The 27,191-nt window shown below is 31.3% G+C and overlaps 4 protein-coding genes across 8 annotated transcripts; 3 read left to right on the top strand and 1 right to left on the bottom strand.

The window, feature by feature from the left end:
- The first annotated feature begins 2,233 nt into the window (after positions 1 to 2,233).
- On the top strand, positions 2,234 to 4,981 carry LOC11442012 (purple acid phosphatase 22). The gene is made up of 5 exons (XM_003625746.3): positions 2,234 to 2,700; positions 2,880 to 3,171; positions 3,687 to 4,255; positions 4,364 to 4,452; positions 4,580 to 4,981. The coding sequence occupies exons 1-5, from the start codon at positions 2,533 to 2,535 to the stop codon at positions 4,794 to 4,796; spliced, it is 1,335 nt and encodes a 444-aa protein (XP_003625794.1). The 5' UTR covers positions 2,234 to 2,532; the 3' UTR covers positions 4,797 to 4,981.
- Positions 4,982 to 7,665: 2,684 nt separating this feature from the next.
- LOC11442011 (zinc finger A20 and AN1 domain-containing stress-associated protein 4) lies at positions 7,666 to 8,900 on the bottom strand. The gene is made up of 2 exons (XM_003625745.4): positions 8,740 to 8,900; positions 7,666 to 8,582 (listed from the first exon to the last, which is right to left on the bottom strand). The coding sequence occupies exon 2, from the start codon at positions 8,537 to 8,539 to the stop codon at positions 8,033 to 8,035; it is 507 nt and encodes a 168-aa protein (XP_003625793.1). The 5' UTR covers positions 8,540 to 8,582; positions 8,740 to 8,900; the 3' UTR covers positions 7,666 to 8,032.
- Positions 8,901 to 13,922: 5,022 nt separating this feature from the next.
- LOC11442010 (solute carrier family 35 member F2) lies at positions 13,923 to 17,125 on the top strand. 2 transcript variants are annotated; one of them, XR_003006551.2, is made up of 11 exons: positions 13,923 to 14,135; positions 14,249 to 14,343; positions 14,464 to 14,521; positions 14,623 to 14,826; positions 14,912 to 14,988; positions 15,066 to 15,148; positions 15,382 to 15,462; positions 15,551 to 15,639; positions 16,204 to 16,290; positions 16,403 to 16,467; positions 16,608 to 17,125. XR_003006551.2 is itself a non-coding variant. In XM_003625743.4 (11 exons), the coding sequence occupies exons 1-11, from the start codon at positions 14,000 to 14,002 to the stop codon at positions 16,729 to 16,731; spliced, it is 1,050 nt and encodes a 349-aa protein (XP_003625791.1). In that variant the 5' UTR covers positions 13,924 to 13,999; the 3' UTR covers positions 16,732 to 17,125. The 2 variants fall into 2 exon arrangements, 1 of the variants encoding a protein (XP_003625791.1); XM_003625743.4 differs by having other exon boundaries at positions 13,924 to 14,135; positions 15,382 to 15,433; positions 15,571 to 15,639.
- Positions 17,126 to 19,456: 2,331 nt separating this feature from the next.
- Positions 19,457 to 23,150, top strand: LOC11432964 (solute carrier family 35 member F2). 4 transcript variants are annotated; one of them, XM_003625742.4, is made up of 11 exons: positions 19,458 to 19,652; positions 19,748 to 19,842; positions 19,963 to 20,020; positions 20,122 to 20,322; positions 20,408 to 20,484; positions 20,602 to 20,684; positions 20,810 to 20,861; positions 20,999 to 21,067; positions 21,650 to 21,736; positions 21,853 to 21,917; positions 22,037 to 23,150. In XM_003625742.4, exons 1-11 carry the CDS (start codon positions 19,517 to 19,519, stop codon positions 22,203 to 22,205), a joined length of 1,092 nt encoding a protein of 363 aa, XP_003625790.1. In that variant the 5' UTR covers positions 19,458 to 19,516; the 3' UTR covers positions 22,206 to 23,150. The 4 variants fall into 4 exon arrangements, with proteins under 4 accessions (XP_039684227.1, XP_039684228.1, XP_003625790.1 ...); XM_039828293.1 differs by lacking the exon at positions 20,810 to 20,861 and having other exon boundaries at positions 19,457 to 19,652; positions 21,031 to 21,067; XM_024769438.2 differs by lacking the exon at positions 21,650 to 21,736.
- Positions 23,151 to 27,191: the final 4,041 nt, after the last annotated feature.

The following is a 27,191-nucleotide window of genomic DNA, read 5'->3' as shown; positions in this document are numbered from 1 at the left end:
CTATGGCCATCATATGCAAGTTAAAATTATTTTTTACCCTCTTTTGCAACAAAAAAAAAAGTAATTTTTAGTTGCAAATAACGTGTTTCATCATCAATTCAAAAAAAAAAAACTTTTTAACTTGGTTAGGACACAATTGTCTTCGTTTTTTTTTGAAACAGGACACAATTGTCTTGGAAGTTGAATGTTCAGCTTTTAAACATTTAAAAGTTGATTTCTTCAAAATAAAATTTTACTTTTTTATTGTTTAACAGATGTTTAGGGTACAAGTTATAAAGACAAAATGTAGCGTGATTGATGCTACTTTCAGTAGCATTTTCTAATTTTGTGGAAGCATATTCTAAAGCTATTTTAATACATTACGTGTCGCAAACAATAAGGCAACATTTGAAATCCAAAGTCATTGTTTATAGCCTAACATGCGTACTAAAATAGGTTTGCCTAAAATCGATAATGACTTGTATTTTATTCACAAATTTATCAAATAAAAGCAACCTAATTTTTGCATTCAGAAAATAAAAAGCAACCTTATTTAAACATACGTACTATGATAATATGATAATTAGTAGATAAAAGGAGGTAAAGGAGCATGCTGTGACACCTATAGCGGATTTTTTTTCGTATTTTGCCAACCAATCAATACTGAGATTAACTTCTCAAAATATATGATGCAAGATCAAATCTGGTGCATGGTCGATCAAATTGATAATCCTTAGCAGTAACGAACGGTATTCATGAAACTCACTCATTTTTGAGTCAACAACTGAATAGCCTCTAGGCTCTCTGATTCTATGATTGCTCTTGAATGCCCATACTGAAACACAACAGTGATACCATGATAAATTTCAAAAAGCTCATCAAATAACATATCACCTTTTTTTTTTTGGTTTAAATATGATTTTCGTCCCTTTAAAAAAAAAAGTTTGAAAAACATCCCTGTAATTTTTTTTTGAAAAAGGTCCCCGGCCCCACTAAAACGTTGAAGTGGCATGGTTTTTGCCACGTGGCGCTGACGTGGCATGCCACATAATATTAAATTTTTAAAAATATTTTTTAAAATTTAAAAATATAAAAAAAAACATTTTAAAAAATCTGAAAAAAATTTAAAAATATTAAAATAATTTTCTGAAATTATTTTTATCATATAATTTTCAAAAATATTTTTTTTTTTAAATTATAAAATCTGAAATTTCTGAATATAAATTTTCGAAAAAAAAATGAAATGATTTTTATAATTTTTTTTTTAAAATATGAAGAAAAAAATATAATTTTCAAATTAAAAAAAATTAATGGTCGAAAATTTAATTTTAACAGTTTTTTTTTTCGAATTTTTTTAATGATTTTTGAATTTTTTTTCAGATTTTTTAAAATGTTTTTTTTTATTTTTTTTCCGATTTTTTAATTTTAAAAACAATTTTTAAAATTTAAAAATTTAATATTATGTGGCATGTTACGTCAGCGCCACGTGGCAGAAGTTGCACAATCAGCAACTGCCACGTGGCAAAACCCATGCCATATCATCAAAAATATGGGGCCAGGGACCTTTTTCAAACAAAAAAAATTTTACAGGGATGTTTTTCAAACTTCTTTTTTTACAGGGACGAAAATCAAAACGGGTCTAAATTACAGAGACGAAAATCATATTTAAGCCTTTTTTTTTTAGAGAAATAACATATCACCTTGACCATCATTTAAGGAGAATCTAGCAAACCAAATACAATTATCGTCCCGAATAAAACCACCGGCACTCTATATACATTCCTTCAAATGGCTCTTAAAATAATTCGCTATTCCTAAATTTCAAATATAATTTTTAATTGTAAATTCAATTTAATTTTGTAATAATAATTTAAGACGGGCGTGTATCAAATTAACTAATTTTTAATCCAAGAGCACATTGATGATATAACCTCGTCTCTACAAGTGATATTTGTACAATTTTTATGGCAACTTTGGTTTTCTCTCATTTGATAGGTCAAAAATAATAGAGAGAGAAAAATAAAGATAGAGAATAAAAAAAAAAATATGAGTATAAGAGAGAAAGTTATCAAAAAATTGTTAGAAAATAGTTGTACAAATATCATTTCTCTTAAAAATATGAGAGAGAGGTGTCTCATCATGTGGCCCTATCCTATCCGATTTACACAAGAAGAAAAAAATAGAAAAGGATATTCTACTAATTTTGTGATAGTCTAAGTTGATTCCATACTGCATAAATGAGAAGTTCAACCTTGTAAATAAGAATACCGACATGTAATTTGTAGGCATCCATACGTGTCCAATAATATTGTCCAAATTGGCAAAGGCAATAGAAAGCAAGTACAATAAAGCGTGTGGTCCTTGCTTTAAGACAATAGATTGTCACAGATCTTCTTCAAACTTCAAAGCCATTGCAACAACCTGCACGTAATGTAGTATCATATTTTGATGCTTTCCATATTCTCTTCTCTTCCTACCGCAACTCCATTTAAAGAAACCTACTCTTAGCTCAAAAATTGCACCAATTGTACAAGTCTAAGCCAAAACAACTTGATGGCAAAATGCACAAAGTCTCTAGTTATGTTCCCAATCCTCTTGCAAACTATATGCTTCCTTTTGTTCCCACAACCTCTAATGTCTCAAGAAAACAATTTTGTTCGTCAACCAGCTAGTCAGCTCATCATCACTCCCCATCAACGCTCCAATTCAGAACCTCAACAGGTTCATTATAAATTTTAGTTACCTTAACTCATTGATAAATTCATATATTTTGTCACACTAAATAAACCAGTCACAAACTCATTTAGTGAAAAAATTCAAAACAAATTTGACTATAATCATACATTAAATTGGTCATTTTAAGATTAGTGACGTTGTTTGTGACATTTTTTTGCTTGTAGGTGCATATTTCATTGGTGGGGAAAGATAAGATGAGAGTGTCATGGATAACGGAAGACAAGGAAACAGAAACTATGGTTGAGTATGGAACCAAAGCAGGGGAGTATAGTGAAAAAACAATGGGGGAGCATACATCGTACCAATATTTTTTCTACAATTCTGGAAAAATACACAATGCTGTGATTGGACCTTTGGAGCCAAACACAACTTACTTCTACAGGTGTGGAGGTTTGGGTCCTGAGTTTTCCTTCAAGACACCACCCTCTAAGTTTCCTATTGAATTTGTCATTGTTGGTAAGTTTCTTTTGCTTCAAGGTTTGGTTTTGGTTTCATATTACTATTATTGTTTATTGGTTTTGGAGTTATGTTATTGTCCTATTGAGCTTATTAGTTAGTTGGGTTTGTTACTTGGAGGCAATGACTGCTTCAAGCCAACGCAATGGTCGACAATGCTTAAGATAAGGTTTTAATAATTGAAGGGTGCGTAAAGTGTACAAGATCATTAGATAGTCACAGAACTTACCAATAAAATCACCTTTGAGGAGAAAGTAAACGTGATATTGTTTGCGAGAGGAATGTTAGCGATACTCATTATTAAACACTCTATTTGACAGTTACTCTTTTATTTGATGAAATCAATGTATGTCACACTAATTTATATGAATTTTATTTTCAAAGTGTTGACGAAAAAAATCAACGTTCATAAGAACGTATGAACGTAAAGTGTCCCATACTCTAAAACAGTAGGAGTAGTACCATACAATAAATTGATTTTTTTTTAACAATGTACATATTATTTTGATATGTAGGAGACTTGGGACAAACTGAATGGACTGCATCAACCCTAAAACATGTCGACAAAAGCGACTACGATGTATTCTTGATACCAGGAGATCTATCATATGCAGACTCACAACAACCATTATGGGATTCTTTTGGTCGTTTAGTAGAACCATATGCTAGTAAAAGACCATGGATGGTTACTGAAGGAAACCACGAAATTGAGATTTTTCCAATTATATACCCAAAAGGCTTTGAGGCTTACAATACCCGTTGGCCAATGCCATTTCAAGAGAGTGGTTCAAACTCAAATCTCTATTACTCTTTTGAGGTTGCTGGGGTACATATTATTATGCTGGGTTCATATGCTGATTTTAGTGTTGAATCACAACAATATGAGTGGCTTCAATTAGACCTTACTAAGATTGATAGGGTGAAGACACCTTGGGTTATTACAATGGTTCATGCACCTTGGTATACTACTAATGAGGCACATCAAGGTGAAGGTGAATCCATGAGACAAGCTATGGAAGAGTTGCTTTTTAAGGCTCGTGTTGATTTGGTTTTTGCTGGACATGTTCATGCGTATGAACGATTTGTATGTCATGTTTTTCACTACTATTGTTTTGTTTATTCATATCATTTTGACACAGATAAATTGATATGATAATAATTTTTTTCGGTTAACTGTTTGAATTCATTGCAGACTCGAATTTACAATAACAAGGCTGATTCATGCGGTCCAATGTATGTGACAATTGGGGATGGAGGAAACCGCGAGGGACTTGCACTAAGGTGAAGTATATTTTATATAGGTTTAAATATGTTTTTGGTCTATGCACACATATAATTTTTTGTTTTTAGTCAATGTAAATTTCTTCTGGGACCTGAAATATTATTATATATTGCTTGCTGATCATAGGTTTAAGAATCCTCCAAGTCCACTCTCATTGTTTCGAGAGCCAAGCTTCGGTCATGGAAGGTTACGAATACTGAATGAAACTCATGCACATTGGTCATGGCATCGCAACAACGACAAGGATGCAATTGTAGCTGATGGAATCTGGATAGAGAGCTTAAGCAACTTGAAAGCATGTTCAGAGACGCCAAACCAACAAGTTGCTCATCAAGAGCTGTAAATTCTCAATTTTGAGCAATATTTGTTGCACAAATAATGTAAAGTTGAGGACCTGTTTATTACGGGTTATTTTTGAAGCTACTCAAAACAACTTATCGTTTTAAACAACTTTTATGCATAATTTTTTTAATCTCATTCCTTAGAAATATGTACACAATTCTCTAAATTTCATTTTCTTTGATATTATACAGGAGCTCAATTCACCACGTTTTTGTTCTTCCTAATTTGAATCCAAGTTAAATCAATTGCAAGATTTTACATAGAACGCTTGTCATTAGTTTTAAGACAACTTACATTCACCTCCCTTAAAGTCTTCTTAAATAACACCATCCCTTAAGGAAGTTTTACCCTATACCCCTACATTCGTACCTTCACCCCTACAATTTATCAAAAAAATCCAATATTAACCTTTTGTCATTTAATTATTTAGACATTTTTTCACCCTCACTTTCAACATTTCCCTGTCCATATGAGTTCACCCCCTCATGGTTTTCAGAAACCTTTTTTAATCAAATAATCTCTGGTATTTTGTCGATCCCCATCTTTCAAATTAGGTCACCGGTCACCGTAATAATTTGGATACGTAATTTATTATAAGATCATAACCAATAATTTGGATATGTATTTTTAACTAATTGATGTCTATGAGCCTGAAAAATTTATTCTTTTGTTGGGGTTCCTTTCTCTTTCTCAGCTGGTATCACCACAGTTCATCATTCATCATAACCACTGTTCATATAACAACAGTGTGAAGAAGCTATTAAATTGAATAAAAGTAGGTTTCACTAATACTCACCATAACAATTGAATCCAACGGGATGGTTTAAGTTTTCCGAAAAGACAAAGAATTGATTTGGAAAACTCATTATTGGTGACTCATCCGAAAGCAAATTTGAAATAAAATCCGATAATCCAGATCTAGTATGTAAAGGAAAGACAAATTGAAATGCAAAGAATTGATTATGGGGAAACTCAGTATCTAGACCGGAAGACGTTGAACAAGAGGACGAGATTTTAAAGAGGAACGATGAATTTGATGCTTTTCCCTACCCGGAACACTTAGAATGTGTTTTCCGGTAGGTTTTTCATTGTAGGGTGAACCAGCAACTTTTGGAGGAAAAAAATTGGTATTTTAATTTTGGTGACAACTAGGGTATCATGGAAGAATTATGGGTAATTTACCTCAATCAATACACATTAGCCACCATTCTTCAAAGGTAATCTAGAAAAAACCTTTAATTTTATATTGATGGGTAAAATAGACAATTCCCCTAAAATGTAGGGGGTGAGAGTATACGTGTAGGGGCATCTGGTAAAATTTCCCTTCCTTACGCTGTGTTTGGTAGGAGAGAAATACGAAAGAGAGAAAGAAGGGAGAGAGAAGTTGGAGAGAGATGGGAAATCTTTTTGGTTGAGAAGATAGACAAAATGTTGTGGGACCCATGCCTATTTCACTTCTCTCCTTATGTGCGGAGAAATGCAGTGGAGACATAAACTTTTTTCTTTTTTCCACATTTCTCCCTGGTTTCAATGATATATACAGTGGCTACTGGTATTATTTATCATTTTGTTTTCAAGTTTTTTTCTTTTGTTGTTGTAGCAGGTCGAGAACAAAAGTTGAGAAGGAAACTAAGCAACTACATGCTTCTCCTTATTTGATCTCTCTTGTAAAACAAAATTAAACCATTGAAATTTACTGATTAGTTAACCAATGAATTAATTTAAGCTAAATGACTGTGTAAAAAGAAGGCTAAAGTGCACTTTTCGCCCCCTATGTTTTAAAATGTTGCAATTTTTGCCCCCTATTAAAAAAAATGACAATTTTGGCCCCCTTCATCCGAAAATTGCTGAGAAGACGCCACGTGTTCCAAAAAAAGGGCCATAATCGCAACTTTTTGTAAACATAAGGGGTCAAAAAGCATATTTCCCTTATGTTAGGAGGTCAAAAGAGCATATTTCCCTAAACATAGGGGGTCACTTTTGCCATTTTTTTAATAGGAGGCCAAAATCGCAACATTTTGAAACTTAGAGGGCGAAAAATGAAATTTAGCCAAAAAAGAATTAATTTAATCGATTAAATTCAAATATCTTGAATAATTAGTTAAGTAAATAATTTACTCAATTTCTATGTAAAAATGTGGTTTAATTATTCTTGATTAAATTAATATAAAAAATTACATTAATGTTTATATGAAAATTAAATTCATATATTAACATTTTTAGTATAGGGGTATTTTAGTCTTTTTAAAAATAAACACACTTCTTTCTCTTCTATTTCTCTTCTTTCTCTCTTATACCAAACAATATCTCAAATCTACTCTTTTTCTCATCAACTTCTCTCTTTTCTAACTTTCTCTCACATCTTTCTCTCTTTAGACACTTTCTTCTGACAACCAAACACACCCAAAGTCTTCTTAAATAACACCCCCTCTAGATTAACCCTTTTCTGCATACCAACGGGATTGAAATAAACCCAACTGGTTTAAAGCAATAATGTATAATCAAGCAATAAATATGCCGTGAAAAATGTTTCTTCTAGAATATTTTAAATGATATAGACATAATTTAAAATGTTTCTTCTAGAATATTTTAAATGATATAGACATAATTTCTCCGTATGTAGTTCATATTATAGACCGCATACATATACATTATTACTTAAAATGAATCTAAAAAGTAAAATCGAAGAGAGTATTGTATTAAGTCCTTTATATCTTTGTTTCGATGAATTTAGCATGCTTTCTTTTCAATTAAAATTAAATTTTAGAGGTGCCTATTTTGACTTATTCTCTTCTTTCAATCGTAGTATACCATCTGGATTATAGACAAACACTAGTGATAACAAAAGAAACGAGAACGACTTGTTTCAATTTTCACACAAACCAAATGCTCCACCCACTATAAATTTTGCCAATATAAACTAGTAGAATATTAAATTAAACGGCAACGCTTTACATTTGGACCACACCATAATAATTTCCAAACGCGCTTGCGTGGACTTAAAATCTTCAATTCCATCCAACATAAGAAAAATCACTTTTTTTTCCCTTTACTACAAAGCAAAAGCCACGTAAAATAAAAAATAAAAAAGACTTATTCAACCTTTTTTAATAGATAAAGATTTTATACATTTCATTTCATCAAGCTAGCGTTGAATCATCATGCAAGATTCGTATGAGTAGGTACGCAACAAACGGTCCAGATCAACTTCTCATTCATCCAACGGCTGAGATCAAATCAAATTCTTCTGAGCTTATCAGCTTTGATCACAGGATTCGCTTTCGCTATCTCCTCTCTCCCCACCGCTTTGAAATCAAAACCGCACTCATGTTTCTCCGGATACCTGTGGGACCCACAAAATGTAATTCCACATCTACACTTGAACCCGGTTAACCCGGTCCGCTTTCTACACGTCCCGCACCGGTTCGATTGAACCGGTCCTGATGAATTGTCCGATGCTTCTGGCACGATCGACGGTACGGTCAACGCCGGTGGTTGAGGTTGAGGGAGAGATTCGATTTCCGCAACCGGCGAAGCAGCAACGACCACGGCGGTGGAAGCGGAGGCTGAGGAGAGAGCCGTTTCGATTGTTGATTTAGTTTTGGCTTGTTCTTGCTCCTTCAAATGAATGTCTCTGTAACATTTTGAACAGAGATTCATCGTAGCTGAACTGCCGAAGAAGCCGCAGTTGTTTGCGCAGAGTCTGTGGCCTTCTGGAGTTTCACATCGGTGCTCTTCCGCCATAGATGGTGATAGATCTGTGGTTTCAGATGAAAAGATTCTTATCCTGCGTAAATTTCAACAACGAGAATATTCAATTTCACAACGCGTTTAGATTCCTATGAAATTCAAGGAATAATAGAAACGATGAATCTTAAAATTTTACAAAATACTAAAACATAATCGAATTATAATACAGGAATTATTATTCAGAGAAATTGTACCTGAATGAAGAGAAAGAGTCGTTGAGGAAATTGAGAAAGAAGAGATAAGGGAGAGGGAAAAGGAAGAGAAAGAATGATGATAACAGAGTCGGAAAGGTTATTGAAGAGAGAGAGAGGAAGAAACGGCGAAAGGGGACAAATTGTTATGATCGTTTTCAAAGAAAATATTAGTTAATTAATAGAATAAGAATGAACAGTTGTGTTTGAGGATTAGTGTTGATTTGGTTAATTAAAAAATGGTAAATTATTTAATGTATGGGATTAGAACAAAAGACAGGCTGGCTGTGACGGCAGCGGCAGTGGTGTGGTGGTGAAGATCGTATCGTAGCGGCTTAGAACGTAATTTCTTATTTATCACCCAATGAAAATAGACGTAATTGAGAGAATTCATAGATTGATTTTTTTTATTTTTTATGTATGTGGTTAATAATTAAAACCAGATACATCTAATTTTTTTACAAATATCAATGTATTTGTTTTTTTAGGGGAATATTAATGTATTTGGTTAAAAATTAACATCAAATACATTTAATTTATTTGACTTTTTTTGTTCAAGAATTTGACCTTTTTTTTCCCTTGTATAAATGAATTTTTGTTTTTTTAATATCTAATGAAAAAAAGAGTTGGAGTGGATGCATCTATGGAGAGAAGGCGTGGCACCAAGTTGGAGAGTGGGAGGTTGGTGGGGTCGTTCCTATCTATCTAGTGGTGTGATGGGAACAAGATTATCGGCAAAGTACTTGGTTGAGAAGTTAGAAGAGAAGATAAAAAAAAGTAAACAAAATTTTCATTAACAAAAACGGAATAAGAGGAATGGATTCATTGAATGAGTGAATTTTGTTGTTTCTTTGATCTTTCAACTTTTTTTTTTACGAATTTGATCTTTCAACTTGTTTCATGAAAGATATTTTTAAGAACTTCACTAAGAAAAATACAAAATTAAGAAATCACTTTTATATAAATTTTGTTTTTTTAGTATGTATTAAATTTGTATTTTTAAAGAAGTATGTATTAAATTTGCTAATGTTTATACTTTTAAAAAAAAAAATATTCTACAATGATTAAGAAATAAATGTAAAAAAGATTAATTTATACGTACGCTTTAAAAGATAAATGACCTAAATGTTAAAAAAAAAAAAAAAAAACTCAAATGTAGTAAATACAAAAGACCTCCGGTGAAATTTTGTCTTTATCTTTTAATTTTTTTATCTAGTAGCCTAGTGACTTGAACTCATACGTTTAAATGTGGGGAACTGGGGTGTTTGAAGTTCGAACCTCGATCCCTGTATAAATTATGCAATGTTCCGATCAATTGAGTTCAGCTCTCGGACACCTTTATCTTTTAATTCTATTAGGTAATTAGGGACTTTGTTTTTACTAAATTAAGGGTGTTTCAGTAACATAAAAAAATAATAGTAATAATTGATACATCTTGATATTTAAAAAGGTTCTTATAAAAATGACAAAAGTTAATAAATGTCAACTCTATTGGCAAAGACCCACAAATTCCTCTCCTGATGTGAGAATCTCTTTTGTAGATGATAATAAACACAATTCACCTGAATTTTACAAGAATGTTAAGGGGAGAGATAACATCAGTGGTGTTAATAACATCTAAAGAAGTATGGTGATTTTTAAGGATTCATGCATTTTTATCATCCATGAGAGCTCTTAAGTCTCTCATTGAAGAGCCATAAAAATTACATACTTAGATTGAATCATGTCTCATATTTATTTGGAAAAAAATGAGAGCATCTTCATAATTTTATACATGATACTGCATGAGCGGACGGATTTAGACATTTGATATTGGCTGCAGAGCGCGAGCCAAAAATGCATGGGGAGAGCAGGATTTTTTTATGTGAAAGACTAAACCAATGTCAAGCCGAGAAATGAAAACACGTATATTGGACCAAGACCCAAGAACTAATTCAAAAGAAATCATAGATAATTTTTTTTTTAAAGAAGCATTGCATAGAAAATTCTAAAAACGTGTATTCAACGAAAGATCGGAAAATCCCAACCAAATTCATTTAAATAGTCTATTTCCAGCATTGAAATCAACCCCAAAATGTGTATTCAATTTTGATGAATTCATTTAGATAGGAGATGTAGATGTAGGGACACAATTGTGTGTGAGAATCGTAAATGTTTTCATTTTTTATAGTAAAATAAAATTGGATTGTTGATTGAAAATGTGAGTTTTTTGGATTCCACTTTTAAGGCTTTGTTTGCAAGTTTGGAGGGGAATGGAGGGGAGAATTTTGAAAAAAAAAAATGAATGAATAAGTGTAAGAAGTAGAGTTAAATGGGAGGGGAGGATTTTAGGAGTTAATTTTTCTTCATAATACAAAACTCTTATCATTTGGAGAATTCAAAAATTGTATTGGAGGAAGGTTTTGGAAGGTTTTTTAGGGTTTATATGAATGCTTCAAATTTAATCTATGTTGTTATAATATTCTTAAAATTAAAAATATAGTAAACATAAGCATTAATTTATCATTCTCTAAAAAATTATTTTTTCAAAAAATGTTAAAAATTTATCATTTTCCCTCATATTTTTCACCCCCAAAGCTTTTCATTATCCTCTGTACCAAACTCTCAAACAAAACCTAAAGTAAACTGAGTCTCGCCCTAGAAGCGACCAAAAAAATTAATAATACTGCGTAGACGAGAAAATTTGTCTATGTATTAAGCTTGACTAAGAACATTGTAGACCAATGTGCTCGAAATTGACCAAATATCATTGTAAACACTGAAAATGTTCTAGTTTAACCACTCATATGAAGCAAGATCTTAGATTACAGAACTTGCTCCAATGATTGAAAAATGAACTTGCTTCAAGGACAAATTTTAAGTGAGAAGTCTATTATGGGTTAGTTTCCATATGGAGGGAGTATTACGATTCCAATTTCAAATTTTATCCAAAATAGGGTCTAGAGTGGCAATTATTCATTCTCACTCATTTAAATAATTTATTTTAATCATTCATCATCATTTTTATGAGGGAATCATTCATGATCATTGTCTCTCAACTAAAGTGAACTAAAGATATTAATAACATTTACACATCCTTTCCTTAAAGTAATCTGGCATGCTTGTGTTTGGGTTGTTTGGAAGGAAAGAAACAGCGAGATTTTCAAGCGGAAAGCTGCGGATTTATGCAAATTATTGGATAGTGTTAAATTTATGTCTTTTTTATGGTTAAAAGCTAATATGCCCACTTCCGCTTTCAGTTATAACGACCGGTGGCGGCACCCTTTACTTTGTATGGGTGTTAGGGAGTAGATTCCTTCTTGTTTTTCTTTTTTGTTGCCTCTTTAACGGCACAAGACATTTAACATTGTATTTTGTCGAATGATTCTCTTTTGCACGCTTTGTATGAGATGAATTACTCATAATGTTTTATTACGTTTCATTTTGACTTGTTCAAAAAAAAAACATTAAAGGCCAATGTCACCCAATTATTTCTCCCAAGAGTATAAAGAAACTTTTTTGAAAGGAGTGTAAAGAAACTTAAAAGCACTTTTTAAAGTAAAATTACCATTTTGAATAAAGATTCCACAAATCTCACTAGGAAAATATGTACCAATCATGTCCGAATTCCAAGTACCATTAGAAGAATAAGGGAACACAAAGAAATTAGCTCCTTCTTGAGGAAAATTTTTGGGTAGGTGAGAATGAAGGCTACTGCAACCCCCAGTCCATAAATCGTTCGAAAACCTTGCATCATGACCATGCATCCTGAATATTAATGTTATCCTAAAATGACCCCCTGTAACAGGTATTTATCAGGTAAAAAGGTACAAGTTACATGTAAAAACTTAAAATTCTTAAACAAGAATGAAGTTATATGAACATTTACAAATGAATATCTTGGTTGGAAAGATTTTAAATAAGGAAAATGTTGCCCTCGGGACACTTTTTATACATCTAAAGTGGTTTTTATAAAAGTTTGTGCATTTATTGCATTGTAAATTGAAGTTTTTACTTTTTTTTAAAGAATAATTTCTTCATAAGGAATGCTTAAAAGTGCTCCGGAGGCACTCGTTAACAAGACCATTTGGGTGTGTTTGGTAACTCAAAAAAGCTAGCTTATAGCTTGTTGGATTAGCTTATAAGCTCGTTAGATGAAAACGTGACGTGTTTGGTAACAAACTTTTTTCATGAGCTTATAGCGTTTTTTGAAAAGCTATTTCAAGAAGCTTTTTAGCTTATAGTCGGTAGCTTTTTATATTTTCTTCCAACTTTAACCCTACTAATTTAAATTAATTATTTTCTTAATTAAACAACTACCCATGTTCATTTTTATAACTGCCATATTTTTTCCCTTAAAAAAAATGCCACGTTGTTTTTTTTTTTAAGGAGCACTTTATATATATATATATATATATATATAAGGAAATGCTTTATATTTTGCTATAACTAACCTGCTGTACACCACACAAAAAATAACTAGCCTATTTTTTTTTAAAGGAAAAAATAACTAGTCTTTTGTACGTTGTAAAATTTTATATATTCTAGTTCACATTTTGTTTCCACCTTTCTCTTATTTTTGGGATTCATAAAGCAGAGATCAAAATTGTCGGTGAATTTTTTTTTAGGATTAAAGGTCGAAGAATTTTTTTATGGAGACTAAGGCCAAAAGTTTGAATATTTATAGGGATCAAAAACATATTTAACTATAATTAAAAATATTAAAAAATAAACACATTACAAAAAAATATGTGTGTCTATATGTATATTAACAAAAAAAAAAACATGTCCTTTTATGTCATTTTATACTTATCATCTACTTCAATAGCTAATTTTACCAAACACATTATTTTTAATAAGCAAGCTTTTCAGCTATAAGCTATCAGTCATCAGCTAACTTTTCAGCTATCAGCTAGCTTATAGCTTATTTTTACCGAACAGAGTCTTTAAATAATTAAATGGACTTACACTGTGATCCACGAACGGTTGAATCAGATTTAATGTGTATATGCAAAAGGAATGGTTGTATAAATATATGTACATCTACATAATTATTTTGCCAACACGTACCAACCTGCTGCAATGGTAAGAAACTGTAAATCTTAATAACAAATCTATGGCTGTTATTTCATGGGTCCAAGTTGGACCAATGTTTTTTATGGTCCAAACTAAACGTTGCCAAACTCCAAATTCCATCATCAATTATTGATTTGTCAAATCCATTGTTGTTATAATAAAATAAAATTGATTAACAGAGAAATAACATATTGGACATATTTCAATAATGGATTGGACTACCATTAGTACTTGGTGGAGCAGAACTGCAACTTTACAAATCCTTGGCATACTACTTCTTGGTCAACTAGTTTCTTTCTTACTTGCTCTCATGAGCATTACTTCTTCTCTCATAGCCCAATTTGGTTGGTATTCTTACTTTCTTATTTTTCTCCTGGATTTTAAACGGCCACATGAATTGATTATTGATATATATATATATATATATATATATATATATATATATATATATATATAGGTGTTGATGCACCTTTAACTCAGAGCCTGTTTACATATGGATCTTTAGCTTTGGTTTATGGAAGCATATTGCTTTATAGGCATCAAAAACCTCTGGTATGTATATGCATATACATACGTATCTTCATTTTATTTCTTATTCAATATCTTCTGCAAATTAATTTACATTATTGGAGTTTTTTTATATCAAGCATTGCATGTGTCCTTACTGTACAGGTTTCTTGGTATTGGTATTTGTTACTAGGCTTTGCTGATGCTCAGGGTTGTTATTTGGGTAAGTAGTGTTATTCTATCCATCAGTAAAAAAAACTAGAATATATGTGGATTTTAATTAATTTTGATTTAGCATTATGCTGCCTCTGGCTTTGTATGCAGTTATCAAAGCATATCAGTATACTTCAGTTACTAGTGTAACATTACTGGACTGTTGGACAGTACCTTGGGCAATTCTACTCACATGGATCTTCCTTGGTACAAGATATTCCCTATGGCAGTTATGTGGAGGAACACTCTGTGTACTTGGCCTCTCTTTAGTCCTATTTTCTGACACTTGGGATGGTGGTGGTGGTGGTGGTGGAGGTGACATTCATTTATTCAACCTGTTTAGGTTCAAAATTTTAATCAATTAATTGGCAAGGATTTTGGTCCTAATTACAATTTTCAGGTGGATCAAAACCTATCTTGGGTGATGTACTTGTTATTGTAGGGACAGTTTTCTTTGCAGTAAGCAATGTTGTTGAGGTAGTACAAATTTTACGTATCCATTTATGTTGCAAAATAATATGCAATTTAACTTTTTTCCATCTTATAAAATGCAGGAATTTTGTGTTAAGAAAAAAGATCGTGTTGAAGCAGTTACCATGCTTGGTGTTTATGGATTCCTAGTTACTGCTATTGAAGTGTATCCTTCTGAGGCTCAGTTTGGTAAAAATAAGTTATAAGCTAGCTGATAAGCTGACTGATAGTTGAAAAGCTAGCTTATTAAAAATAATGTGTATGTTAAAATTAACTTATAGCTAATTTGGTTTTTCAATTAGGAAATGTTACTTGGCTATTACCAAATACTATTATTCTAATTTAACTTAGTTTCTGTTCTATAATTTTGATTGGTTCCTTTACTCTATTATCTCATAGATCTGTTCTAGAATTGAAGACTCTGAAATCAATCAAATGGTCTGGAGATATTGTAAGTGGTCAATTCTCATGTCATTTTAGGTATAGTGTATTTAACTTCTAATTTATGTTTGTCAATAACAGGACTCTGGAAATTCATATTTTTGCATAGTTTAATGTTTTATAGTAGATATCTAAATTCCTTAACAGGTGCTTGCTTTTGCTGGCTATGGTGTGTCAAGCTTCATATATTGCTCACTTGCTCCTTTTGTTCTGAAGGTTAGTTTTGATTTGTTTTCCAATCTTTTCATAAAGTTTAAATTATTTAGCTTCGGTTACATGTGATCTTTTTTGCTGAATTATATAGATAGAAGTGCTAAATTTGTTTTTAATCCCCGTAAAATGTCATCTATGAAAACTTGGTGGATACGTTTTCTTTCATATAACTACACTTGACATTTATAATCACCAAGTGTATATTTAGTATTGTGGTAGATTTGCTCAAATCACACAGAGTCACTATACAAAAACTTCATTTATAGCTTTTACAAAATCATGGTGGTCTTCTTCAAAATAACAAAATCATGGTGGGTCAATGTGATTTCGAAAAATCCACTTTAATACTAAAAATGCACTAAAATGGGCATAAATAGTTAATTGGGTTGTTCTAATGGTTGACTTGGGATCTGAGAGTGTGCTCCTCCTAAAGGTCTCAGATTCAATTCTCTCTTGTGCCAAATTGGATGGGTTAATTTACCTTCTTCATTTTCTTTTTGGGAACTAAACTATTTATCTAGTTTTAAATAGTGTGATGGAATTTGAGTGGAATTTTGTCTCATGCAGTTCGGCGGATCAGCAATGTTTAATCTTTCTCTTCTAACATCTGATATGTGGGCAGTGCTTTTTAGAGTTTTCATTTATCACCAGAAGGTATTAATTTCCAATATTCATTTGCACGTGACATCGCCATAGTTGTTGAAAAATCTAAATATGATGATATTAATTTTCATTACAATGTGATCACGAAGTGTTAATATTTCAGGTGGATTGGTTGTACTTCGTTTCCTTTTTAGTTGTGGGCATTGGTCTCATCATTTATTCTACAACGTATGTTTGTTTTTTACATTTGGTCTTTATAAGCTAAGTTTTGATTATAGTGCCTTTATAATTCCAACTATAATTAATTCATTGTTATAAAAAAATAAAAAATCATGTTACTTACTAACTATTGGAGTGTATTCTATCAGAGAGAAGAAATTAGTTCCTGCATCAGCTACTACTGAGGATGAGAATCTGAACACAGAATACCAAATACTTAATGGTGAAAGTGAAAGCACAACATTGGATCAAAGTGATTCTTTAGCTTCATGAGGGAAACATCATTTGAAATAATGAAATTGGATGGAGAGGCTTCGTTGGGCTAGCTTCTTTTATTTATTTATTTTAGAAAATTTTCATTAACAAAAACGGTATAAGAGGAATGGATCTCTTCAATACCTGGGGGAGAATATGCTATCTTTCTTGCTTCAATGCATCTTCTCATTTTTCAGAAGACAACTCAATAGAGTCAAAGGAAGAAATTAGCAATAGCAAAACCATATATTTTGACATCTTGATAATTTTTGGTTATACCAAACATATGTCATTTATGTGCTTTATTATGTATGTCATGCATTATTTTTCTATCTGACATGTGTGGTTGTACTTGCTATACTGAATTTCATTTGATTAAGCTCTAATACATGGTTAATGTTTGATCGTTTCAGGTTTGATTCTCTCTAGTGCCAATTTAGGTGGGTTAGTTTAGCTTCTTCAAAATAAAATGTTTGATCGTTTCAGAGAACATATATGGTTGTATACCGTCAAAATTTAGCTAATATGTTTCACAATCAGTGATAATGCAGTCACTTCTAAGGATAAGAAAAAAAATATAAATTTTCAAATTCATGGAGCATTTTGCATATAAGTGCAAAATTTTAGGGGGTATTTACAAAACGTCATATTGACTAACAGAAGAATTTGACGAAGGGGTAAATTGATAAACGTTGTGCAGTTTCAGAGGGTAATTGAAGTTTTGTTAATTTCAGTGGATAATTGACGAAACTTACAATTTCGGATGGTAATTGGCTATTTACTTTAAAAAAAAAAATGTCTATGGATTGAGCTTGACCTAGAACATTGTGAACCAATGAGCTTCAATTTAACCAAATATGATTGTGAACATTGAAAATGTTCTAGTTCAACCACTCATATGGAGCAAGATCATAGATAAAAGAACTTGCTCCAATGATTTAAAAATGAACTTGCTCCTCCAATAATCAAGTCTAATAAGATCCGACCAAATTTTTTTAACTTTTTCACGGCGTATCAACATATGCATTAAGTGAGAAGTCATCATTAAGTGAGAAGTCTATTATGGGTTAGTTTCCATACGGAGGGAGTAGAGTACCATTGTAAGTTCAAATTTTTATCAAAAATAGGATTTTATATGACTACTATAGCGCTTTGTTCTTATCTGTATCTTAACCATTCAACCTCTCATATAAATAATTTATTTAAACTATCATCCATCACTTTCTTTCATTTAAAATGAATTAAAAACACGCATAACATTAAAGACTAATATCATCCAAGTATTTCCTCTATTATAAAGAAATTTTTTGAGAGGAGTATAAAGAAATTTAAAAACGTCCCGTGAGTATAGTTAAGTTGGTAGAACAATGCATTATTATATATAGGGGTCGGAGTTCGAACCCCAACATCCCACTTATTCATCTTGTGAATTCTAGTCATTACCATTTTGAATAAAGATTCCACAAGGAAAATATCTACCAATCATGTCCCAATTCCAAGTACCATTAGAATGGAATAATTTCCTTGAGGAATAATAATTTCGGGTAGGTGAGAATGAAGGCTACTGCAACCCCCAGTCCATAAATCGTTCGAAAACCTAGCATCATGAGTTCATGACCATTCATCCTCAATAACCCAGTTAATGTCATCCTTAACATCATCCCCCACATTAACGATCACTTTCTAAGTACTAATTGAATTCTATTATTGAGGAGCTCCAAAAGTACTCCGTTTCAAAATAAGTGTCACTTTAGTTAAAAAAAATTGTTTTAAAATGAATGTTATTTTACGTTTTCAATACAACTTTAATTTTTTCTTCCAACTTTACCCTCAATAAATACTCAAACTTTTGTCTCACATAATTTTCAATGCAACTTTAAGCTTGTCTTTTTCTTATAAAGTAAGGGCATTTTAGTAAAAGTGTTATGTCTAATAATTATCTCATTTCATTCTTTAATCCGTGTGCAATTGGCTAGAGCGACACTCATTTTGAAACGGAAGGAGTATTTTGCCATAATTATCTTTACCCATAATTTATTAGTTTGGGCCATAAGTAATACTTTATCCGTTACAAATTGTATGTCGTTTTGGACATTTCACACATATTAAGAAATTTAATTAATATTGTGTAGGAAACAGATATTATAAGTCGTTTTACAAAATTGTCCTTAATAAATGATACGAGAAAGATAAAAGAAAGAATTGAAAGAAGAAGAAGTAATAAATAGTTAAAGATATAATAAGAAAAATAAATTAATATTTCATTGATATTATAAAACGACATGTAATTTGGGGCAATTTTTTTTTCTTCCAAAACAACATATAATTTGAGACGGAGGAAATATGTATTAATTTTTCTTTTCTCAAAATGTCTAATTAAGCACAATGATGTACCTAAACAAATTATGCACAATGTAAGGAATATTTATTTAGGAAATGCTAACGAGTGCTCCAATGACATTTTTTAAGAACCATTAATGATAAGTTTTTATGAAAAATTGTGTAATCAATACATTAAATTTTTTGTAACATTTAACTTTTTAAAAGAATATTTTCTAAATTTAGAATCTAGTGCCCGTGACACTCGTTAATAAGACCCTATTTATTTATTAACCAACAAAAAAACAAAACAAAGATTTAGTTATGTCTTCACACTGCTCCCACCGTTCAATTCAAATACTACTAAGAACGGTAGCTATATCCAAACTTCAAATTCCATCATCATTGATTTGTCAAAGCCATTGTTATTATAATAAAATAAAATTGATTAACAAAGAAATAACATATTGGACATATTTCAATAATGGATTGGACTACCATTAGTACTTGGTGGAGCAGAACTGCAACTTTACAAATCCTTGGCATACTACTTCTTGGTCAACTAGTTTCTTTCTTACTTGCTCTCATGAGCATTACTTCTTCTCTCATAGCCCAATTTGGTTGGTATTCTTACTTTCTTATTTTTCTCCTGGATTTTAAACGGCCACATGAATTGATTATTGATATATATATATATATATATATATATATATAGGTGTTGATGCACCTTTAACTCAGAGCCTGTTTACATATGGATCTTTAGCTTTGGTTTATGGAAGCATATTGCTTTATAGGCATCAAAAACCTCTGGTATGTATATGCATATACATACGTATCTTCATTTTATTTCTTATTCAATATCTTCTGCAAATTAATTTACATTATTGGAGTTTTTTTATATCAAGCATTGCATGTGTCCTTACTGTACAGGTTTCTTGGTATTGGTATTTGTTACTAGGCTTTGCTGATGCTCAGGGTTGTTATTTGGGTAAGTAGTGTTATTCTATCCATCAGTAAAAAAAACTAGAATATATGTGGATTTTAATTAATTTTGATTTAGCATTATGCTGCCTCTGGCTTTGTATGCAGTTATCAAAGCATATCAGTATACTTCAGTTACTAGTGTAACATTACTGGACTGTTGGACAGTACCTTGGGCAATTCTACTCACATGGATCTTCCTTGGTACAAGATATTCCCTATGGCAGTTATGTGGAGGAACACTCTGTGTACTTGGCCTCTCTTTAGTCCTATTTTCTGACACTTGGGATGGTGGTGGTGGTGGTGGAGGTGACATTCATTTATTCAACCTGTTTAGGTTCAAAATTTTAATCAATTAATTGGCAAGGATTTTGGTCCTAATTACAATTTTCAGGTGGATCAAAACCTGTCTTGGGTGATGTACTTGTTATTGTAGGGACAGTTTTCTATGCAATAAGCAATGTTGTTGAGGTAGTCAAATTATTGAGTACAAATTTTAAGTATCCGTCTGCACGCTAGTAATCATAAATCCATTTATGTTGCAAAATAAGATGCAATTTAACTTGTTTTCCATCTTACAAAATGCAGGAATTTTGTGTTAAGAAAAAAGATCGTGTTGAAACAGTTACCATGCTTGGTGTTTATGGATTCCTAGTTACTGCTATTGAAGTGTATCCTACTTAGTGTTTTTTGTTACTTGGCTATTGCCTGTTACCAAATACTATTATTCTAATTTAACTTGCTTTTCTGTTTTATAATTTTGATTGGTTCCTTCCTATACTTTATTATCTCATAGATCTGTTCTAGAATTGAAGACTCTGAAATCAATCAAATGGTCTTCAGATATTGTAAGTGGTCAATTCTCATATCATTTTAGGTATAGTGTACTTAACTTCTAATTTAATGTTGTCAGTAACAGAACACTGAAAATTCATATTTTTGCATAGTTTAATGTTTTATAGCAGATATCTAAATTCCTTAACAGGTACTTGCTTTTGCTGGCTATGGTGTGTCAAGCTTCATGTTTTACTCACTTGCTCCTTTTGTTCTAAAGGTTAGTTTCCTTCTCATGGACTTGTTTGTGACAATGTGACAATGCTGTTTTGATTTGTTTTCCAAACTTCTCAAAAAGAAAAAAAAAAATCATTTAGATTTGGTTACATGTGATAATTTTAGCTCAACTATAAAGATAGATTTCTTAAATTTGTTTACTTAAAAAAAGTGCTAAATTTGTTTTAATCCCCGTAAATTGTCATCTATCAAATTTAGTTTCTACAAATATTTTGACAGTTATTTAATCACTAAGGATATATTTAGTATTGTGGTAGATTTGCTCAAATTAGGATGAGTCACTATACAAAAACTACCTAGCTTTAGCAAAATTATGGTGGTTCAATGTGATTTCGGCAAATCCACTGTGATACCAAAGATGCACTAAAACGGACACAGATAGTTTTCAGGAAATATAGTTAATCAAAACTGCCACATGTGCAAAACTTAGGGGGCGGTTTTATTGTTTTTTTTTCTTAGGGGGCTAAAATCGCAACTTTGAAAAAGTTAGGGGGGTTAAAACTGCTATTAAGCCTAAACTATATACCTAGTTTTAAATAGTGTGATGGAATTTTGTCTCATGCAGTTGAGCGGATCAACAATGTTTAATCTTTCTCTTCTAACATCTGATATCTGGGCAGTGGTTTTTAGAGTTTTCATTTATCACCAGAAGGTATTAATTTCCGAAATTCATTTGCATGTGACATCGCCATAGATAGCTGTTGAAAAATCTAAATTTGATGATATTGATTTTCATTACAATGTGATCACAAAGTGTTAATATTTCAGGTGGATTGGTTGTACTTTGTTTCCTTTTTAGTTGTGGCCATTGGTCTCATCATTTATTCTACAACGTATGTTTGTTTTTTACATTAAGCTAAATTTTTATTATAGTGCAATTATAATTTTAACTATAATTAAATTGTTATAAAAAAAAAATCATGTTAGTAACTATTGGAATGTTTTCTATCAGAGAGAAGAAATTAGTTCCTGCATCAGCTACTACTGAGGATGAGAATCTGAACACAGAATACCAAATACTTAATGGTGAAAATGAAAGCTCAACATTTGCTCAAAATGATTCTTTAGCTTCAAGAGGGAAACCTCATTGGAAATTGGATGGAGAGGCTTCGTTGGGCTAGCTTCTTTTAATTATGGCTAAAATATAATTTGGTCCCTGCAAATATGACGAGTTTGAGTTTTGGTCCCTGGTAAAATAAAATTTTGAAATTCATCCTTGCAAAATATTTTGTTTTTTAAAATAGTCTCTAGACACACTTTCTTGCTGATTTGTCTCATTTCAGCCTATGTGGCAGATGCTGATTGTACCAACTCGCACACGTGATTTTTAAGTATTTTATAAATATTTTATAAATCATTTACTAAAATAAAATCAAAATTCATAAAAAAAATGGTTTTATTTAATATGTTTCATCTTCTTCTTCTTTGCGTGTTCGTTCTACCAGTACCACCACCATCATGCCCTTCATCGCAAACTGGAAAAACACACAGATCTCCATCTTCTTCACATGAATCTTCAACCAAAAAAATCTTATCTTCTTCAAACCAACATTCCATTCCAAACTCATAAACTAATCTAATTTCAACCCAAATCCAACAACTCATCAATTCTTTATCCAACCCTAGAATAAAAAAAACTCAGAAATCCATATTCTTCTTCCGTTGCCATCCTCCTTCCAATTATTGTTGTGCCTGTTGGGATGCTTCAGTTTAATTATAGTTGTGCCTATTAGGATTATTGTTGTGCTTGTTGGGTTTTATTTGTTTCTAGGAAGCTTTCGTTGGAATGGTATGAGGAAGAAGATGAAAGTAACATGAACTCTAATTTCAATTATCCTCCCTTTATATTTTAATTAATTTAAAATATAGAAAATTAATACAAATAATAAATAAAAATATTTTTCAGGTTTATTAATTTATTTAATTCTTTTTAAATTCCACGTATTTGCCACGTGGTCAACTTTACACAATCGGCATCTGCCACATATGCAGAAATGGGACAAATCAGCAAGAAAGTGGATCCAATGACTATTTTAAAAAACAAAAAAATTTGCAGAGATGAATTTCAAAAAAAAAATTTACCAGGGACCAAAACTCAAACTCGCCATATTTACAGGGACCAAAAGCATATTTTAGCCTTTAATTATTTATTTTAACAGGAAAAAAAAAGTCTATTAAATAAAACTTCTTTTTGGTAAGAAAAAGACTTCACATCACCTAAAGAGTGATTTTTTTTTTTAAGGATAAAGAGTGATTTATTTAAATAAATATAAATAATTATTTATATATATATTGAAAGGATTTGAAATTACATGGACTAAAATCTAAGTTACTCCTATTTAGAAGTGATCAATTGCAAAAGCCTTTTATAATATATCGTTGAAATCTATATAACTCTTCTTACTAAATTTTTGGTGTAATCTATTTGATTTTTTTTTATTATAAATAGATGAAATGGCAAAGCCATTATAAACTCACACATAAGTGGAGGCATCGAAGTTCGAATCTCGATTATAACATCTGATCTAACAACTGACATTTTGTCAGTTCAGCTAAGACTTCTGGATAATTTTATCGTTTATAAAAGAGACATAATGTAGTGGGAACTATTTTAATACCAACCATATGAAAGAGTGCACTGAGAAGTGAATGGTTAAAAATGTATTTCTACCAAATGGTGCAAACTTAAACACTATTATTATATTGGCTTCAATAATGTGACTAATACATTGGTTCATTGGTTCACCGTTTGTTGCTGACTTTAACGTGCGCGTTTTAGAGTAATTTGACTTTTTAATTTAGACGCTCGCTGATATTGACCTCTTAAATTTTTTAGTTTTCTTTGTGATAGTTGGTTTTATCTTAGGCTTTGTTTGGGAGTTTGGAGGGGAAGGAAAGGAAAGGCTTTGAGGGGTGTAAAATATGAAGAAAAATAGAGAAATCTTTTAAAAAATTTAAAAGAGTAGTTTTTTAGAGAATGATAAATTAACGCATATGATTACTTTATTTTTAATTTTAAAAATCTTATAACAACATAAATTAAATTTGAAGAATTCTTATTAACCCTCCAAAACCCTCTAAAACCCCCCAAAACCCTCCTTCAATATAATTTTTTAGTTCCTCCAAATGAGGAGGGTTTTGTATTATGAAGAAAGTTAACCCCTAAAGCCTTCCTCTCTCATTTTCCTCTATTTCTTCCACTTACTTATTCCTTTTTTCCCAAGCCTTTCCTTCCCTTCCCCTCCAAATTCGCAAACAAAGCCTTAGGGAAGGTTTCGGTGGTGTGTCAAAAGTAGTGCCAATGGTTAAAGTATTCTGTCGTGCATTTTTTTTTTTTTTTTTTTGAAAAAATATTCTGTCGTGCATTAGAAGCTACAGAAAAGTAATACAAATCCGCATACAGAAGGAGTATCATTATATACTAATATATGTTGCGATATGTTAGGTGTTGGTTAATCTGACATTAAAAAAAGCTGTTAACAGGGTATCCGGGAGCACTGATTAAAAAATTAAAAGTAGAAAGAAAATATATCTGTTAACATTTTCCTAAATAAAGTTAAGATTCAACGACATATAAAAGGATTTATAAATTGAACAACATATGAAACAATTCATAAAATTAATGTCTTAATTTTTTTTTTTAAAGATATGGCGTTAATATCATTTACGTTGTTGCTCTTAATTAGCATACAATGTATCCGGAAAGAAAAAAATCCAATGCACTATTTGGTTCCACACTTGCTGTTGTGCATAGAATTTTATGCAATTTTTTTCAGAAAAAAAAAAGGAAATTTGTACCGTGCACGTGATTTTACTCGATTCAAAAAATTAATCTTTTGGGAAATTTTTGTCGTGAACAATTTTTTTTTAGAATCAACTAGGTCCTTACAATTGAATAAATTATATAAATGCACACATTTTTAGAATTTCAGACATTAATAAAACATCTATGAGTTCATGTTTGCTCCATTTATGAAGCCTCAATTTATCCCATTCCAACTCTTAGATGTGTGACATTGTCAAAAATAAAAACAAGGGCTGAGATTAAAAGATTTGAAAAAAGAGTTAGTTTGGATCAATTTTTGTTGTATCAGAGAGAAAGAAGAGAATATGTGATACGTGCGTAGGCTTTTCTGTTCATTTAAGTAGTGTTTTTTCCAAACCTTTTAATCTCAGCCTTTGCTTTTATTTTTGCCACCATATGTCACGCATCTAAAAGCTGGAATGTGGTAAATGGAGGCTTCATAAATGGAGCAAAGATGAACTCAACATTCATATAATAAAACTTTGATGATGGAACAAATGGAAAAGGTAAAGAATGGAGAGGATTTTAACTCCACCAAAATTATGAAGGGTATAACAAACAATATATTACGTGTATCAAATAAATTAATAAATATGTATTTTATATCTATACTATATATAAAGAAAGTGAACTGTTTTGAGTTGACTATTTCACCTTCCACTTACCCTTAAACAAATTTAACTATAAGAATACTATTTTGTTGGCGTCATTAAAAAATATAAGAATTTGACTATAAGAATTTGACTTTTTCACCTTTCACTTACCCTTAATAAATATGTTCAGAAAGAAAAAAGAGTCGAAGACTCGTTAGAACAAAAAGGAGAAATAGGTGAAAATTGTTTGTTACAAGAGAAAATAGTGTGCAAAGAAAATATAAGAATTTGTTGGAGACCACTTAAGCGAGTCTCACTTGTACACATCACTTTTTTTATTATTTTATAATAACAGTACCCAATAGGTACTCGGTCACTCCAATAGAGATCTTCTAACAAAAAGTCTAAATGGGTCTTACCACTAACTCTTAATCATTTAAATTTCATCTCTAAAATATTATTATAACAAAAAAGTGTTTGAAGACCACTTAAAGATGAGGTCTTAAGTTAGATCACATGTCTTAGAAGACTCTCAATTTTTTTTTTCCATAATAGGAGTACCTATTAGGTACTATATCTTAAATGGTGAAGACCTCACCATTATAGATGCTCTAATAACGCCAAATTAACACATTGCTGCCCTCTCTCAGTCTCATGCTCCTTTGCCAAAGACATATCCAGGCCCACGTGATGATAATTGATTTGTCCTCTAATTGAGTCATGATTCGAACGTGGCCAACTGTTTGCTGCATGATTATTCTATGTTTTTTTAATTGAGTTGCATGATTATATTATATTATATTTCGTATGATTTGGCATGCCCGTGCAAATTGTTATGTTTAACGGAAAAAATAGTCTTAATAAAAAGTTAGCTCAAAAAAGTATGATATTCAAACATATTTATATGGTGGCGTTTAACCTAGGAAAATTGAGTTCTTTCCATGAGGCACAAATGTCACTTTTTCTGGCACGTGTCATTTTCCACCGGTTGGTAAAAAAATAAGATTTTTTTTGTCAAATTATAAAACAATATTTAATAGCCATCAATTATTTCAATTACATCTCCCAATTAAAAATTTGCACCTCCCCTTTCTCCATCTACATATCTAACGTTCTACCATCCTGGCCATGGTGCTGTTGCTGCTGAGTTTGCACAGTACAATCTGCACCTCCGTCGTCTCTTATTTATCGCTACTTCTACCACTTTTTCTATGTGAACGTCCTCTCTAGTTCTCAATAGTTGTTATCCGCCACTTTGGTTCTGTTTTTTGTGAAGATGGGGAATGAATGATGCTCTTATGTACTTTCATGGTGGTTGAAGAAGTATAAATTTTAGGAACAAAATTATCAGGGGAGTAATTTTCTCTTCTTAAGTTTAATTTGATCGAATATAGCAAGAAAGTAAAAATTAGAAGATGAGACTGATAAAGAAAAATTGATGCATATTCTTAAATTTAATTGTTTTTTTATCATTTTAATTATGGTTTTACCTCTATTAATTATTTTGTTGGGTCATTGAGGTTGAATTTTTAGAAACTGGGGGAGTATGAGAACGTAAGTGAAGAACAACACCATCGTGTGAGGTAGGTTCAGAGAGAGTGAAGAACAACAAAACCTCTTCAGTGGGATTATGAGGATTATGAATTTATGATTAGTTAAAAAAAAATCAATAAATCAATCAAATGCAAAATTATTATTAAATCTTTTTA

The sequence above is a fragment of the Medicago truncatula genome, chromosome 7, assembly GCF_003473485.1.
Source record: "Medicago truncatula cultivar Jemalong A17 chromosome 7, MtrunA17r5.0-ANR, whole genome shotgun sequence".
NCBI classification, from domain to species: domain Eukaryota; kingdom Viridiplantae; phylum Streptophyta; class Magnoliopsida; order Fabales; family Fabaceae; genus Medicago; species Medicago truncatula.
The sequence above is the reverse complement of the archived record's forward strand: the minus strand, read 5'-3'. Positions and strand labels throughout refer to the sequence as shown.

Bases quoted from the DNA above. Each gene is read 5' to 3' on its own strand.
- LOC11442012 (XM_003625746.3), top strand. From the start codon at position 2,533: ATGGCAAAATGCACAAAGTCTCTAGTTATGTTCCCAATCCTCTTGCAA. The intron at 3,172-3,686 runs GTAAGTTTCTTT...TTTGATATGTAG, and splicing joins TATTGAATTTGTCATTGTTG to GAGACTTGGGACAAACTGAA. The intron at 4,453-4,579 runs GTGAAGTATATT...TGCTGATCATAG, and splicing joins CGCGAGGGACTTGCACTAAG to GTTTAAGAATCCTCCAAGTC.
- LOC11442011 (XM_003625745.4), bottom strand. From the start codon at position 8,539: ATGGCGGAAGAGCACCGATGTGAAACTCCAGAAGGCCACAGACTCTGC.
- LOC11442010 (XM_003625743.4), top strand. From the start codon at position 14,000: ATGGATTGGACTACCATTAGTACTTGGTGGAGCAGAACTGCAACTTTA. The intron at 14,136-14,248 runs GTTGGTATTCTT...ATATATATATAG, and splicing joins TTCTCTCATAGCCCAATTTG to GTGTTGATGCACCTTTAACT. The intron at 15,434-15,570 runs GTAAGTGGTCAA...ATTCCTTAACAG, and splicing joins TCAAATGGTCTGGAGATATT to GTGCTTGCTTTTGCTGGCTA.
- LOC11432964 (XM_003625742.4), top strand. From the start codon at position 19,517: ATGGATTGGACTACCATTAGTACTTGGTGGAGCAGAACTGCAACTTTA. The intron at 19,653-19,747 runs GTTGGTATTCTT...ATATATATATAG, and splicing joins TTCTCTCATAGCCCAATTTG to GTGTTGATGCACCTTTAACT. The intron at 20,685-20,809 runs GTATCCTACTTA...ATTATCTCATAG, and splicing joins CTAGTTACTGCTATTGAAGT to ATCTGTTCTAGAATTGAAGA.